Raw genomic sequence first — 16,836 nt, forward strand, 5'->3', positions numbered from 1 at the left:
AAGGAACGAGACAGAGCAGCAGATTTTGTGTTTTACATAAAACCATTTTTATTGTTGTATAACAACATAAGTTATAGTCAACTTGTACCATAAAGTGCAAATATAGACTGTAAAGAGCTAAATAGGAGAGAAACATGTGCAGAAATGCAAACAAATAAATGACCACTCCCACCTGCTGACACAAGACACAAAAAATAACTTGTAAATACATGGTCAGCATTTAAGAACATTTGGGAATTCTGAAAACAATGTGAATAAATCACCAAGAACTTTCAGTTCATTTTAAGTTCAATTATGTTTGTGTCCTTCATTGTGCCACTTCCTGAAGCAGTTCCTCTTTGGCACACAGCACAGAGGCACCTGGCATTTTGTGCAGAACATAGGAGTTTTCACTTTATTTCCTGAGAGCTTGCACAGAGCACACACTTTTCTGCCACTTGTGCCATCTGCTTCCAGAAATACTGGATAATATTCCTTATCCTGGACGAGTCGAGAAGAGGATGACTCTGTGGCACCAGATGTGCTGGGTGGTGTGGCAGCACTTACCAACTGTGACACAAGCGCCTCTCTGAATGTTTTTTGGCTGAGAGGGGTCTTGCTTTGAGCCTTTGCCAGGTGCTGGTGGAGAATAAAGCTGTTCACTACAGCAATGTCCAGGAAATGGAAGGAAAATGTCTTGTACCATCATTTTGTCTTGTGCAAGACGTTATAATGACCATTGAGAGCATCAGAAAGATCGACGCCTCACATGTGCTGGTTGTATTCCTTGATGGCTCGTAGAACTGGGACTCTATGCACGTTCCATTCATCATTGGTATTCTTCACACGCCTGGAGATGGTATCACCGCTATAGGCTTTGTGGATTGTTGAACACATTACGACCTCCCTTGTGTCCATCCATTTGACGAAGAGGAGCTCACCATCTCTGAGCCAACGAATGGTTCCCCTTTCAGCCTTCTTGCCGAGATCATTTTCTTTGGTCTTTGGAAAGCCTCGTCAGTTTGGATGTATTGTGCCACAAGCCACTGTTTTTGCCCAGCAAGTCTGCAAAAAGGCTTGGCTAGTTTAAATGTTGTCAACAAAAACTTGGTAGCCTCTGCCTAACAACGGAGTGTCCAGCAGACTCGTCACTGAATCATAGCTAAGGCCTTTGACTGTGGGAACTGAATTTTTACCCTCGTAAACAAAAAAGTTTAAGGTGTACCCACAGGAAGAATCTGCAAGAACAAAGAGTTTATAGCCCCACTTAGTGGGCTTGTCCTTTATGAACTGCTTGAGGCCTATGTGTGCTTTTGAAGCCACCATCCTCTCATCCACTGACACCTGTTGGCCTGGCTGGAAATATGTAGTACTTGCTACCAGGATATCGTGATACTGTGGCTTGATTTTGTTCAGCTTGTCGTACTCCAGTATTCATTTTTTACGTGTGTTCTGCACGTCCTGTTCCAAGTCGCAGAGATGGAGATTCCAGGATATGGCTTGAAATCTGGCCCTGGACATCACAGATTGTGGGTAAGGGAAGTTATAAAGTTCTTTCTTCGCCCAGTACTCTTCAACACCTTTTGCTTTCACGAGACCCATGTAGATAATCATGGCCAAATATGCATGAAAGTCACACTCTGTCAGAGGGGTCCAGGAGAATTTCTTCCCAGCTTTGGCTCTCATTGTTTCATAGTCGTTTGTGTTTTTAACAATGGAGTCTACAACAGAGTTTGTAAAAAAGAGCTGGATCAGTTCAGTTGGTGAATACACCCTGTCCATTGCAAGCTGTGGTCCTGGGTTTCTCTTTTGAAGGAAAGCTGGCAGCACAGGCTCCTCATCCTCCTTCTCTATGCCATGCCATCATGTCTCAGCACATCCTGTTATCTCAGTGTTGAATGAGACATTCCTCGCTTCTGCCTCCTGGATGTGCGAGACCACTCTGTTTCTGCTGGAGGCTCATCATCAGCTGAATTTGTGCTGTAACACAAAAAACTGCAAAAAACAGTTTTATATGCACACATTGGGTTAATTTGCCCTGAAATATATTACATACAATAAAAAATATACTTATGATCAACACAATATTGTTCATGTCTGAATACTCGCAGAATGTTAAAGTTGTGACATAAAAAGTAAAGTAAAAAAGTTGTGGTTTTTCACAAGCATTTATGAACTTACTCAAAATCAGGGTCTTCTTCCCCAATAAATTAATCTATAGATCTCTTGGAACCCTGTGCAGAATAAGGTGTTCCTCACATCTGCCTTCCCATGAAACATGGAGATTTTGCAGTGGGTGTGGACGTCATAGAGGTTTGAGTTTCTGTGTCTGGTTCAAAATTTGGCCTGTAACAAAGCAAAAACCTCAATATAAGCACACACATGGTTATTGGCACTGAAATAATGTATATTACACAAAATCATAATGATATACTCATAATCAACAAATTTTTCCATGTCTGAATAATTGCTGCCTAGATGGAACAGATAATACCATATAAAAGTTAAAACAACTACTTGGCCCTGCAAACATAAAGAGTAAAATGCTCAGGAAATATACATAATCTACAATAAAATAATTGATATATTCATCACAGTAATGTTCATGTATGAATACTCGCAGCCCAGATGAGCTATGGCAGCAGCAAAGTAAACCTTAGAAATGCCATCCTGCCATGCACATGTAAAAGAAGTTACTATACACACTCAAAAAAGAATCTGTTTGCTTATTTGATGGATTTTGTCCATTGGAGAACATGCTGCGTGGGTTTTGGGCGATCAAACTTAAGAATGCTCATTACAAAATCACGATTCTCTATATCTAAAAAAATAAAAAATAAATAACGATTCAATCACTATTGTAAGTGTAAAAACATATACTTACTCATCAAAATCAGGGTCTTCTCCTTCAAGAAAAGCAGCTTCTCTCACCGAGTCATAACTTCCGTCGCTGCACAAATCATCGTCACTTTGGTGACCAAGTTCATCCAGGACCGCTTGTACACCAATGAAGAACTTTTGCGGTGCCTTTCTCTTCCCAGATGCCTTTTTTTTTTTTTTTTTTTTTTTTTCAAATCAAAAATAAAAATACAAAAACAAATAATCGCAGTCTGCCATATTCCACCATTTAACGCCGATTCCACTCACTTCTCTACATGTGCTCTGCCCCAAAGCATGCGCAACCGTGCACTCTTGCTGGTTTTCTCCCTCCCCCTTTTGTCGCATATCTCAGGCTATGAGTGGTCAAGAAACTTGATTAACATGTCGATGGAAAGCTTGGAGTCTCAGCTTTAAAACTTGTACGATTTGCATATCATCATCATCATCATCATCAGAAGACATCACCATAGTTTGCAGATGATGTGAAGATCATGCCTTTTTTGGTGCAATATGAAAAATTCATATTCATATTCATATTCCTATTCCTTCGCCATCACAAGGGGGAGGGGCTTGTTTGGGATGAGGATTTTTTTATGCTTTATCCTCTTACTTTGTGTAATATAAAAGCAAAAGGGATTATGTTCTTTGGAAAGTAGAAATTCTAAGCTTTCAAATGGTACCACACATCACTATTTATGTATCCAGGATGCTTTGAAATATTAAGTGCACAATCATAATTCACTTCTGATACTGCTCACCCGCTGAGTGTAAGAGGTTAAGTATCAATAGTGGTCTGGGCTAAGCCCCAAATATCCACTGAGCCTAGAATGTTAGCCAGCTAGATGACATTACCTTTTTTAAATATTTAACTTTACAGTATCAATCTTCAAATATAGTTTGAAGCAGCGATGACGGGCCCAAGCACCATGGGTCCATTTCCAGCCGGTGGCTTCCGAAAAAAAAATACAAGGTGGACACATGCATTTGGCATTTAACATTATTCTAAACAATTTTGAAGCAATTTCAGAGTGGAAAAAGTTCAGAAACTGCAATATTTAAAATATTCAAAATGGCCGAATTCCTGTTGGGTGGTGTTAATAACTATAATTATGAAAGTTTTCCAGCTTGATAATAACTATATATGTACCAATTTTGGTGACTGTAGGTGAAAATGGGGGTACTACAGAGGCCGTTTTACATGCCTATTTTAAAGGGGGTGCTACAGAGCCCCCCTACACGCCCATGTGAGAACATTTGCTGAGCCCTAATGGCCGGCGACTCTGATGTGTGTGCAAAATTTCATGAAAATTTAAGCATGCCAAGTGCCTCAAAAACACCCAAATATAGGAAGAAAGAAATACTTAATAATTAATGCATTGCCATGGCAACAGTATTTAAGATATCAAATATTTCTTTACAATTTTACATCAGCAGTGTCTTGACATCATTCTAAAGAATTTTGAAGCAATTCATTTAAAAACAAGAGGGCAATTTCAAAGTCTGTTAAAAGTGCCATACTTCCTGCTGCCAGTTGGTGGTGCTATGACCGCAAACCATAATAGCCATATCAATATGATCAGTCCCCATTACCAAACATACAGCTGAATTTTAATCAAAATCACACAATGCACACCATTTACCGCCATAAATTAATTGCTTCGCCATGGCGACACCATTCAAAATACAAAACATCTAGTAGCAATTTAGCATCTACAATGTCTTGGCATGAAGTTGCACAAATTTGGTGCCAGTCACATGAATTCACTAGGAGGAGTATTTAAAAGTTCAGAGCCTGTGATTTTCAGAAAATCCAAAATCCCCTGCAACTTTGCCCACTTTCAGTGCTTGGGACCTAATAAATCACACAAGACCAAATGTTTAACCGTGCAAGACATAAAAAACAGAATGTACATGATCAAGGAATGTAAGATGTAGTGAAAACGCAGCTTTGGCCCTATGGGGCAAATGACAGCTACGTCTGTTACTGGACTGAAACATTCACACTAGCATCAGGTCACCTGTATCGTTAAGCCCTGAGTATAAATGAGAGTTTAGCAAAAGTGTGAATAAATAAAGGAGAGGCTGACTAACGTGTGCAAGCCATGGTAGTAGGATCCTTGCTGGCTCTGTAGTAGCCTTTCTCGCAGTGACACAGTGCCGAACCCTCAGTGTGGCTGGAACTGTGAGGTGGACACTTTGAACATTTGATGTTTCCTGCAAAGGCTTTATAGAACCCGGATCTGCAGGCTGTGGAGAAAACAAAGGAGAATGTTTAAAGCTGTGACTTCCTGGAGTTAGTGAAATTACAATCCGCTAATGACAATTTATGAATTAGCAATGGATCAGGATGGTTGATAATTCAATGAGTCGGCCACCAACTGACAATTTGATTAGTGAGGTTGACTATCGAGTTTTCTCAAATTTTTGTCTTAGCTTTAATAATTATAATAATAATAATACTTTTTAGCAGTGATGGGGATGAATTTACAAAAACACAAATGATCGGAGAGGGTTTTAGCATGATGTAACTTAGCGTGCTGTTATACTCTCAAAGTGCATCTCTAAATGTATCCCCTTTAAAGCACCATTACTACAGCCATCAAATCAACACTTTTGTGATAAATCCACCACATTCAACAATAAATTTCAAGACAATTACTGTCAGACTTCAAATCACCTACTGTGAGCAATGTATGCACAATCTGTGTGTCTCTTTTTAGTCAGGACTATGACAGTTTTCTGCAATGAAAAGTTATTGATGTTTAGTCTATATACTGATGAATATCTGATTGTTATTTAGAAAGTTAAAGGTCTGCACCATTTTAAAATGGATGGTCTATGCATAAAAGTAGACAGATGTCTTAGGGCCCGTTCACACCAAATCCGTTAATTTTCTGTCCGTTCCGAACAAGCTTTTGAATGGGAACAATGGATTGCTATTTCAGAGTCCCTGCAGCTGCTCCATCCAGCACGTTGATGGCTGGCAAACACCGGCATGGACGTGCTGCTGATATAAACCCTCAAGAATTATATACTTAAAAATAAATAGTTGCAGTCCATTAACACTTCCACTGCAAACATTTTACTGGCATTATAAACAGCAGTGAGGCTCTCTAGTTTGTTTTGACTAAACTCAAAACAAAAAATATCCCATAAAAAGAGATTTGCATGCAATATTTTACTGTAGACAAATGAATTGCAGAACCACACTCCTATTTTTAATGCAAGGATAATATAAAAGGTATTGCAATAATAAGCCAGTGTTTTCTTTTATATTATTATGCATCATGGGTGGCATGGTGGCTCAGTGGGTAGCACTGTCACAGCAAGAAAGTCCCGGGTTCGAGTCCCGGATCAACTTAGCCTTTCTGTGTGAAGTTTGCATGTTCTCCCTGTGTGGGTTTCCTCCAGGTGCTCTGGTTTCCCCCATAGTCCAAAAAGATGTGCCTGTTAAGTTAATTGGAGACCCTAAACTGCCTGTAGGTGAGAGTGTGAATGTGTATGGACTGTGATGGACTGGCCACCTGTCCAGGGTGTTTCCCTGCCTTTGGCCTGAGACAGCTGGTATAGGCTCCTGTGACCCTGCATAGGACAAGTGGCTATAGAAGATGGGTGGATTATGCATCATATTTTATACTATACATGTTATTCTTAATGTACTCTACATTATTCCACATGTATTTATATCACTGTACCTTGTGTTATATTATCCAGGCATTATAAAAAGATCTATGAGATGAAAAAATGTCAAAACATTTGACATTTGGCTATGTCAAAAAAAAAAAGAAAGAAACTGATTATATACTCCTCAAATGCATCAACACCATGGAAAGAACATAATGAAACAGTTATGCCAAATTAGGTGAATATGCTTTAATAGTGTTCAATATATATCTCTAGCTTTGACAGCTGAATGCTGGAAACTAGTAGAAATATGTTTGTAGAACAGCAACAGCGCTGCCTACTGCACAGGGGTGAAATAGTTTTTTGTTTCACTTTTTACAAACTTGGTGTGAATAGACCTTCCATTGGAAGTTCGTCTCACAAATTCATCACGGATTTGGTGTGAACAGGCCTTTAGATGCTTTGTTTTGTTCTTTTGGTGTGCACCATGAGTTTTGCGTTTTTAATTGTGTCAAGTTAATAATAGTTAAACTTTTAGAAATGTGTCTCATATCTGTATATCTATTCTGTATTCTTTTCCATTCTGTTGCACTCTGTCTAGCTGTTTTTGAACACTAGAACGTGTCTTGTGTGAACACCCCCTAGCAATGTCTGGTGGACATCTGGTGGGCTTTCATGAAGCTGAAGTTTGTAACTTTTAAAAAATACTTCCTCCTATCCCAGTTGATTTCCTCGAAAACTGTAAACACAATGTCTGTGATGTTCTAAAAACATTGATTTGTTTGTTTGAGCATCCTGATGCCCAACACAGCAACACTGACCCAACCAATTCCATGAGTTTGGGGTGGGACTATCTGTTTGTTGATTACCAGCAGACGGAGGAAGTAATTGTGAACCTGTTTGAAAAAAAAAAAAAAAAAACATTTATTTTTTAGTTCCATTTGGTGATGTTAGTGCCACGGAAATTACACAATTACATTTTAATCCAATTAGTCCATTAGTCATTCACACAGCCCACTGACTAGCTGAATATGAAAATATGTATTTTTGCTTATCCATATTATGAATATGGACAAATAAGATAAGGCGATAAGGTGTGAGGTGTTTTCAATCTTTTACAGTCCCTTTCTTCCCCAGTGGAACTGACAGCTTAAGAGATACATTAAAAGCTTTACTTTCTGTCTCTACCCCATTTTCATTCTCACTCTCCAGTGTGCAGCCTAGCTCATTTGATCTTCTCTATGCTCCAAACCATAGTAGCTCTTAAATTCTCCCTGTCTTGGGCTTCAACTCCACACTGAAAAACTTGCCAAGGCCCTGGAGAGCAGCCAGACGAGACTGAGTTAAGTGGTTTACACACAAGCACACACACACACACACACACACACACACACACACACACACTTACACTTACACACATCATATATATCAGATCTCATCTCTGTAGTATCTCTCGCAGTCTCTCTCTCTCTCTCTCTCTCTCTCTCTCTCTCTCTCTCACACACACACACACACACACATTAGTTTTACTCTTATTTAAATCTGCTCCTTGCGAGGTTGGTAATTCTCTACAGCCACAACATTACAGACATTGATCTGAATCCAGACATCTTCTCCAGTAACAGGGCTGTTCCCAGAGAGCCTCAGAACTTCTCCAGCAGCCTTTTGTCCATATTGTAATGCATATAAATAACTTCTGTGTGCAGGACCTTAGCTAGCATCTTTTAGAGTCAGTATAGACATTAGGCAGCATTCCTAGCAGGGAAATCAACTTCAATGTAAATTATTAATGTAGGCTCTCATTTTATTTAGATCTGCTGTAAACAAAGTCGACTTTTGTTTTATGGAAATGTAGAGCATATATTATTGAAGCACAAATATGACAAGCAGTCAAATAAATTGGCCGCCATTCAAGGGCTGAGAACTTCTGTAAAGAGAATAATTCAGTTTTCTTTTATGATTTACACATTAAAGTTAGTGTGAAATGCTGTTCACAACCCAATCTACTTCGAAAATATGTTGTATTTCTTGATTTTATCTATCGAGAATTTTTTTAATTGTGAAAAGGGAGCATGATTTATCAGAATAAAGTAAGCTGTATTCCGGATCGCATTGCGCCCGGTCGACCGTGCTGCCTTTCAAAGTATACTCTTTTGACCGTGAGTGAATACGAACACGTTCGACGCATGCCCACTATGACTGATTTGTGATACTCTTTTGTAAAGTCAGTGGCAGTCAACGTGTCGAGAAAATCTGGCGCAGACTGTGCTGTTGATGAAATTTGCGTTATGCATACTGTGCGCATTAGGAGGTCTATAATACCTGAAGAGAGCTATCCGTTTGCATTCCCATTCACATCAGCGCAACCATTTTTTTAAGTCAGTCATCTGAATTGTAAATGTCATGTGACTAATCACCCTAGAGCCACAGGAATGAGGTCATAACATGCTGACAACACTGATTCTCTGATGGCACCACAAGAACGCACCCAGTCCTAAGCCCATCACTAGCGACTTTCCTGCCAGTGCATGAGTTGTGACAAAAAAGGCAGCAGACTGAAAAACACAGAACAAACAAACATATAAACACTTTTAAGAGCCCTCCAAAAAATTAGTCAGTGACAAAACATTTAGGGGAAAGTGGGGTAAGATGAGCCAATTTTTACATATGTTGTCTCCTATACAAGGAAAAGCTCGACAGAGGTAAAATAAATTGAGCTAACTTTATTTCAAGGTGTCTGCTATTACTTGATATTATAAAAATGAGTCTGTGACAGAAAGTCACAAACAACTGGCCTTTTTAAAAAATGTGATCCATTGGGTTAACTTGCCCCAGGTTAGCGGAATGTTGCTCCTGGTTTGTGGGTAAGATGAGCGATCTGGGGGTAAGCTGACCAATTGAATTTTTACAACGAAACACTGAATATAATTCCACAAAAAAAAAAAAAAAAAAAAAAAATTTAATCTATATTTTCTTATCTATAATCAATTTATTTATTAATTATAATCTCCTACTTTACTCTTGTTTCCTGTAATACTGAGGATTGTTATTGCATGTAAATGATGGACCAATTCTGATCAATGACAGCATATCCTGCAGTAAATATAAGTCTTCGCACACACACACACACACAAAAACGCGTCTTCTTTTAACTTCAAACATTATAAACAGAAGAGATATTGGAGCCAATTTTTTTGATACAAACTTATAGCTAGACTAAAAATCTTTGGCGAAAAAAAAAAACAAAAACAACAACAACAAAAAAAAAACACTCCTTTAGGTCCTCTTTTATTTTTTCCATGTCCTTCTCCTCTTCACAGCCAGACAGAAATCATGTATACTTCCTGGTTACAAGGTCACAAAAAATACGTACAGTTTCCTAGATACACAGGGTGGGGTCAACTTACCCACAGGCCCATCTTACCCCACTATTCCTCTACTGATTCTTTTGCCCCATAATAGTCAAGTAGTCTGACTCCTTGGTGACATCTGCCTCACATTTTGATAAAAAAAATGACAAAGACAAAAAAATATTTTATTTGGAAATACATGCACCGATTATACAATAAGAACAGGAACATGCATTGAGAAAGTAAAAATATAAATTCATTTTGATTTCATGTTGACTTAAAATGTTGTTTTACTATATTAATGAGCATACACAGTCCATTTATAAAATCTATACACAGGATTTAACAAATATTTGTACTGTCTCCATAATGTTGATACATATCCTACAACAATAGGGGATAAGACTACCAGATAGTATAAAAAACTCATATATTTAACTACCACTTTTACTGTTAATAATTCTTTTCTAAGTGCTATTACTTCTGATTTTACCACTAGTATTGTCAGTATTGCTGCTATTAATTAAATAACCTAATAAAAATAAATAAATAAATATAAATGGTAAAATAGAGAAAGATAGAGAAAGATGCTTTTTGCTCCTGTAATGACATAGTTACAGTGTCTAACCCCTTGTTGACATCAAAGGGAAAGTTATTTCAGAGATGAAGCAAGTGACTACATTTTGATAAAAGATTACAAAGATAAATATTTTTCACGTGGAATAACATGCACCGATTAACCATGGAGAAAACAGGAACATGCAGTTATTTTTATTCGTGTTGACTTTAAATATTGTTTATTTCATTAATAAGCATTCACTGTCCATTTACAAAATCCATACACATACTATAAATGTATATAACTGTTGCTGCTATTATATCTTTTTTTTATTAGTGCTTTTGCTTCTGATATTACCACTAGTAGCCTTTTGTTACTAGTATTACTGCTATTATGATTACTAACTTCAACCATAAGTATTTGTGCTATTAGGAAGCCTATATCTGCTCTAATTATGCCAACAGAAGAAGAAGTGGATCTGCCTCCGTGAACTGAAGACCAGTGATATCAAGAACGGTACGATTCTGCAGCATTTACCTTTCCCCAGAGGATTCACAGGCAGCCATGCTGCAGAACGGTTCAGCTCTCAATATCAAAGGATGCAAAGCAGGATGAGGCAGTGCTGGAGACAGGTGTGATAACAAAGTGGTTGTTTAGATCTAGGAAATTAGTTCAATTTTAATTTGCTCACATTGTAAAATGACTCCCAATATGGCTCTTTGAAAGGCTTGCAATTGCACCCAGGAAAAAAATAAAATAAATAAACATTGGTATGAGTGTGGTGGGAAAATAAAAGCAAAAAAAAAAAAAAAAAAAAAAAAAAAAAAAAAAAACATAAAAACAATACTACATTCACCTTTAATTAAGCTATGTTTCCAGTTCTATTCTGCTTCATTTGGCTTTGTTTTTTTAATGATTTTCTTTGTTTTTATGTGAGGCTACCTTTACATAGAGCTTGCAGCATGTCAAATGCTAAAAGAGTTGTTTCTGCTACTTTCACCTCAACGCAGCTGCTAGACCCAACAATGGCCACCATTCATGCCTATACCTTCTAAAAAGCTAATTAAATACAACACTCAGAGCTAGTTAATGGACTTCGTAATGGCTATGTCAATATGAATATATACTTTTTCCGCTCAGACAGACAATTATTGAGTATCAGCTGACATAATGTCTGAGCAGGGGGTTAGAACAGCAGGCAGATGAGACAGGAGACAGTAATTTAGAAAATCGATCCAATTCCCTGCAACAGTGCTTTAAACTTTTCAAGAAAATGCTCCCAGCTTCTGCAACAGACCTCCAGAAAGTTGAATTACGTCACCTTAAGTTCAGTTTTGGTTTAATGGTCATGGTAGTGCATAATAATGACAAAAAAACAAAACAAAACAAACAAAACAAAAAAAACATAGGTGATCCATTCTGAAGAAAGTATAGGATTTTATTATTATAAAAGTGCTTGAATTGTTACACTGACAGACAGCATAGGCAGTATGTCTCTCTCTCTCTACCACACTCTTTCTCTTTCACTCTCCCCAGCAATCATCCCATCTCAACAGCACTTTGCTTGCCCCCAAGGACAAGACCTCTATGACATGAGGACAAGAGAATGTCTGTGTGGAAAATATAGCTCTAGATATTCTTTTTCTCCACTTCTCTCTGTCTCTCTTCCCCCCCTCCTCTCTCTCAATGACAGTTTTGGGGCATTTTTTCAGTGCTAGTATGTTTATGTGTATGAGGTGTAAGTATAAGGCTATGAAGCCTGCAGAGGAGATAGCAACTAAGAGAAAAAATTTAGAAAACTGAGAGGCAGAGAAAGAGATGTAGAGTCTCCCAGGTAAACAATTTCATTGTTAACATGGGAGAAAATGCAATTATGATTTCATATGCGGTTTAAAATTCTCATTCGCCTTTAATGAATGAACTCCGAGCTAGTGACCCGACAGTGCAATGCAGTCCAGGCCTCATCATCTCTCTTCTCTCTTTCCTTCTCTTGGCCTCTTTATCTCTCTCCTTCATTCTCTCTCTTTGTCCCTCCATCCACTCCCCCCTCTCTGTATCTCACTACTCTCTGTTGACAGTCTATCTGAGTATGGAAATAGGCAATGGAGATTGCCTTCAGCAGTATGTCAGTCCCCAGAGGAGGAAATAGACCCGTGATAGCACAATTACTTAATACGCTAAAAAGCTGGAAATAATAGCTTTGGCGTGCAAGGGAAAACAAGTCAGGGAGCTTTGATAGGCAAAAAAACTGAAGAAAGAAATTTTGGGCAATCCAGGATCCTGCTGATTTAACTAATTTGTGGTATTTTTCGCCCTCAGCATTTATATACAAATCCTGCTGAATGGTTTTCCTGAATGCTAGTTGTATATGTCATTTAGCAGTTAGCAAACAAAAGGTAGAGTGACAGATTGCTGGAATCTACTTAATGATTCCACACATGGCATTTTTACAAAACAGGGAGTATTAACCATCATTGTTCAATTTGGAAGGGCAGTCTATACTGAAATTTGTAACAGAGAGCTAAATGTGTTCAGGGTGCTTTGCGTTCCTCCAATTCACTGCCCTGAAGCAAGTTTAGAAAAATAATTATAACCATCGAGTTTTGGGATGAATGATTCATTTCTAATGGATTTAATAAATTTTTCTCCAGCTGGTATTTAAAAGTTATGAATGCGGTTTTCTACCTCTGCACAATATGTCGCTTGGAGTGGAGCTTGTGGATATTCAGCCTTGTGCAGAACAACAGGCCCTCATTAAACAGAGGAGGCATCCTCCCTTTAATTAATCTGTGCTATTCTGATGTGCATTTAACTGTTGCTAGGGAAATAAGGGGTATTGCTTTATAATAGTCTGGGCTGCTAATGCAAAGGTTGCAGTTTCATTTCCAAGAAATGGTGACCCTGGAACTGTTTATATAACATTTTAGCTCTATTACCATTGTACCATGAGCAAGATATTGTACTTGACCCTAGGTTGCTCCAGTGGGGCTATGCCTGTTACTGTGTACTCATAGTGTTCCAATATGGGCTTTGGACAAAAAAAAAAAGCACATCTTAAAACTAAAATAACCAAATCATTAAGTCACTAAAACTTGGATGCCTTGGACAGATGCTGATTAGTTGACTGATCGTCTAACGAGGGGTCTAACACTTACTTTATGCTCTGTTCCTTTTACAATGCTATCTTATGACTTCAAAACACTTTTACTACAGCACGACTTGTAAGGCGATAAATTTTCATGTTTGCATTACATAACCAAATATGTCGTCAAGTTGCACAGTAGTCAGCTGATAGAATGCTGTACTTGCAACGCGAAGGACCACGATACAAGTCCAGAAGAACACGTAAGTTGACATGTGAAACAAAACAGTAAAAGAAGCACCATAAAATAATGTGGTTGCTTCAGTTTAGTTTTTCATCTCACATTTGCTTTTATGACACTGTCAGTTGGGATTAGGTTTACGGTTTTGGGTAAGAAGGTAGGTTTTGTTTTTCATTAAAACTCGACAGAGCATTAACCTTAAAAAACTGCCACGATATGTGTAATAAACCATGTAATATCATTTTGCAAAAATATTGCACAGTCACATAATTTTCATGAGATCAAGCTATCAATAACAGCTTGCTGATGTGTTGTCCGCCCGAATGTTGAGAACCTTCAGTAACATCATCCTCAATGAACTAAATGGGACATAATCAACTGCTGCAGACCATCCTGGCTATGGTGACCGGAAGTAAACTGATCAACCGCTGTAGCAAGGAAATGCAAAAATCACTATGCAATAGAGGTTGGCGGCACAGAGCAATCATTCTTTCAAGTACAAAAAGTCAATTAAAACAGTGTTAATTGACAACAGTGTCAGAAGTTTTTGCATAATGTCAATAAGTCTAAAAACCTAGATATTATCATATATATATATATAATATTTTATTCAGTCTGTTTTAACCAACCAAGGGTAATATACAGGTGCATCTCAATAAATTAGAATGTCGTGGAAAAGTTCATTTATTTCAGTAATTCAACTCAAATTGTGAAACTCGTGTATTGAATAAATTCAATGCACACAGACTGAAGTAGTTTAAGTCTTTGGTTCTTTTAATTGTGATGATTTTGGCTCACATTTAACAAAAACCCACCAATTCACTATCTCAAAAAATTAGAATACATCATAAGACCAATAAAAAAAACATTTTTAGTGAATTGTTGGCCTTCTGGAAAGTATGTTCATTTACTGTATATGTACTCAATACTTGGTAGGGGCTCCTTTTGCTTTAATTACTGCCTCAATTTGGCGTGGCATGGAGGTGATCAGTTTGTGGCACTGCCGAGGTGGTATGGAAGCCCAGGTTTCTTTGACAGTGGCCTTCAGCTCATCTGCATTTTTTGGTCTCTTGTTTCTCATTTTCCTCTTGACAATACCCCATAGATTCTCTATGGGGTTCAGGTCTGGTGAGTTTGCTGGCCAGTCAAGCACACCAACACCATGGTCATTTAACCAACTTTTGGTGCTTTTGGCAGTGTGGGCAGGTGCCAAATCCTGCTGGAAAATGAAATCAGCATCTTTAAAAAGCTGGTCAGCAGAAGGAAGCATGAAGTGCTCCAAAATTTCTTGGTAAACGGGTGCAGTGACTTTGGTTTTCAAAAAACACAATGGACCAACACCAGCAGATGACATTGCACCCCAAATCATCACAGACTGGAAACTTAACACTGGACTTCAAGCAACTTGGGCTATGAACTTCTCCACCCTTCCTTCAGACTCTAGGACCTTGGTTTCCAAATGAAATACAAAACTTGCTCTCATCTGAAAAGAGGACTTTGCACCACTGGGCAACAGTCCAGTTCTTCTCCTTAGCCCAGGTAAGACGCCTCTGACGTTGTCTGTGGTTCAGGAGTGGCTTAACAAGAGGAATACGACAACTGTAGCCAAATTCCTTGACACGTCTGTGTGTGGTGGCTCTTGATGCCTTGACCCCAGCCTCAGTCCATTCCTTGTGAAGTTCACCCAAATTCTTGAATCGATTTTGCTTGACAATCCTCATAAGGCTGCGGTTCTCTCGGTTGGTTGTGCATCTTTTTCTTCCACACTTTTTCCTTCCACTCAGCTTTCTGTTAACATGCTTGGATACAGCACTCTGTGAACAGCCAGCTTCTTTGGCAATTAATGTTTGTGGCTCACCCTCCTTGTGAAGGGTGTCAATGATTGTCTTCTGGACAACTGTCAGAACAGCAGTCTTCCCCATGATTGTGTAGCCTAGTGAACCAAACTGAGAGATCATTTTGAAGGCTCAGGAAACCTTTGCAGGTGTTTTGAGTTGATTAGCTGATTGGCATGTCACCATATTCTAATTTTGTGAGATAGTGAATTGGTGGGTTTTTGTTAAATGTGAGCCAAAATCATCACAATTAAAAGAACCAAAGACTTAAACTACTTCAGTCTTTGTGCATTGAATTTATTTAATACACGAGTTTCACAATTTGAGTTGAATTACTGAAATAAATGAACTTTTCCATGACATTCTAATTTATTGAGATGCACCTGTATTTAATATATGAGGATTACGTTTAGTCTTACTGTGTTTACTTTGTGCTGGGTAGATTACTTAAGGTACTGATTAAACATTACACAATATAAATTATATTCTAATGTTAGGTAATCTAATGATTATTTTTTCAATTATTTTTGGATTACTCAATGCATATTTCGATGAAAATGTAATCATTAATTTTAAATGTATTATGTCCTAATTAACACTGCTTTCATGAAACATTAGTACAAAATCAAACAGAAACTTGCTAATTGTCTGTTGCTGAGTAAAACAAAGGTGCTTAAAGGGTCATGAAAATAAAATAAAAAAAACATAAAAAACACTGCTACCCAAGATAGAATACAACGAGGACATTAGTATTATTTTTCTGTTTATATTTGCAGCCACACAAGCCAAACCTCTTTGGTCCTAAATGCATCTATGACTGTCTAAATTAAGTTAGGAATAATTGACCGGGATGGAGTCAGTTATTCTGCTTATACCATGGTCACCACACCGTACGTTTTTTTTTTTGTCCGTAAAACGCTTGTATCGTCAGCCGAAACATTGCTTGAAATTGCCAAGTTGTTAGTTTAAGTATACTACTTCTCAGTGTCGCCATTCTTGTATATAGCTTTCCCATTGTTACACAACTGTTTTATTAAGCCGCAGGGGTCCATTGACATGAAGGCGTCTCTGTGTCTGGCACGGGAGTCAGGAATTAGCGAGTTCCAAATCATGCGCAAGGGAACACAGAACGCCATAGCCATACTGTCTGATGCTATTGCATTAAGTCCCTTAGATAAAAACAATGCTATGCATAGTATAAACGCAAGCTTCGTTTGCCTAATGTGCTTTACGTTCAGGAGAAAAAAAAAGTCTGGCACAACTAATCTCTATTTTGTTTACTCTCA

At 38.1% G+C, this 16,836-nt stretch overlaps 1 protein-coding gene and 1 long non-coding RNA gene across 3 annotated transcripts in view; both read right to left on the reverse strand.

Annotated features, from left to right (window-relative positions):
* Nucleotides 1–16,836, reverse strand: part of LOC127444014 (ephrin type-A receptor 6-like) — a 220,984-nt gene that overhangs the window by 72,655 nt on the left and 131,493 nt on the right. For both annotated transcript variants that reach the window (XM_051703148.1, XM_051703147.1), the window contains exon 4: nucleotides 4,951–5,106. In XM_051703148.1, the coding sequence (XP_051559108.1) occupies nucleotides 4,951–5,106 (156 nt within the window). The remainder of the gene's footprint in view (nucleotides 1–4,950; nucleotides 5,107–16,836) is intronic.
* On the reverse strand, nucleotides 28–3,152 carry LOC127444016 (uncharacterized). Its single transcript, XR_007897741.1, has 3 exons — nucleotides 2,864–3,152; nucleotides 2,161–2,325; nucleotides 28–1,974 (listed from the first exon to the last, which is right to left on the reverse strand). It is a non-coding gene; the product is annotated as an uncharacterized LOC127444016 (long non-coding RNA).

This window comes from Myxocyprinus asiaticus, chromosome 7 (assembly GCF_019703515.2).
Source record: "Myxocyprinus asiaticus isolate MX2 ecotype Aquarium Trade chromosome 7, UBuf_Myxa_2, whole genome shotgun sequence".
Classification (NCBI taxonomy): Eukaryota; Metazoa; Chordata; class Actinopteri; order Cypriniformes; family Catostomidae; genus Myxocyprinus; species Myxocyprinus asiaticus.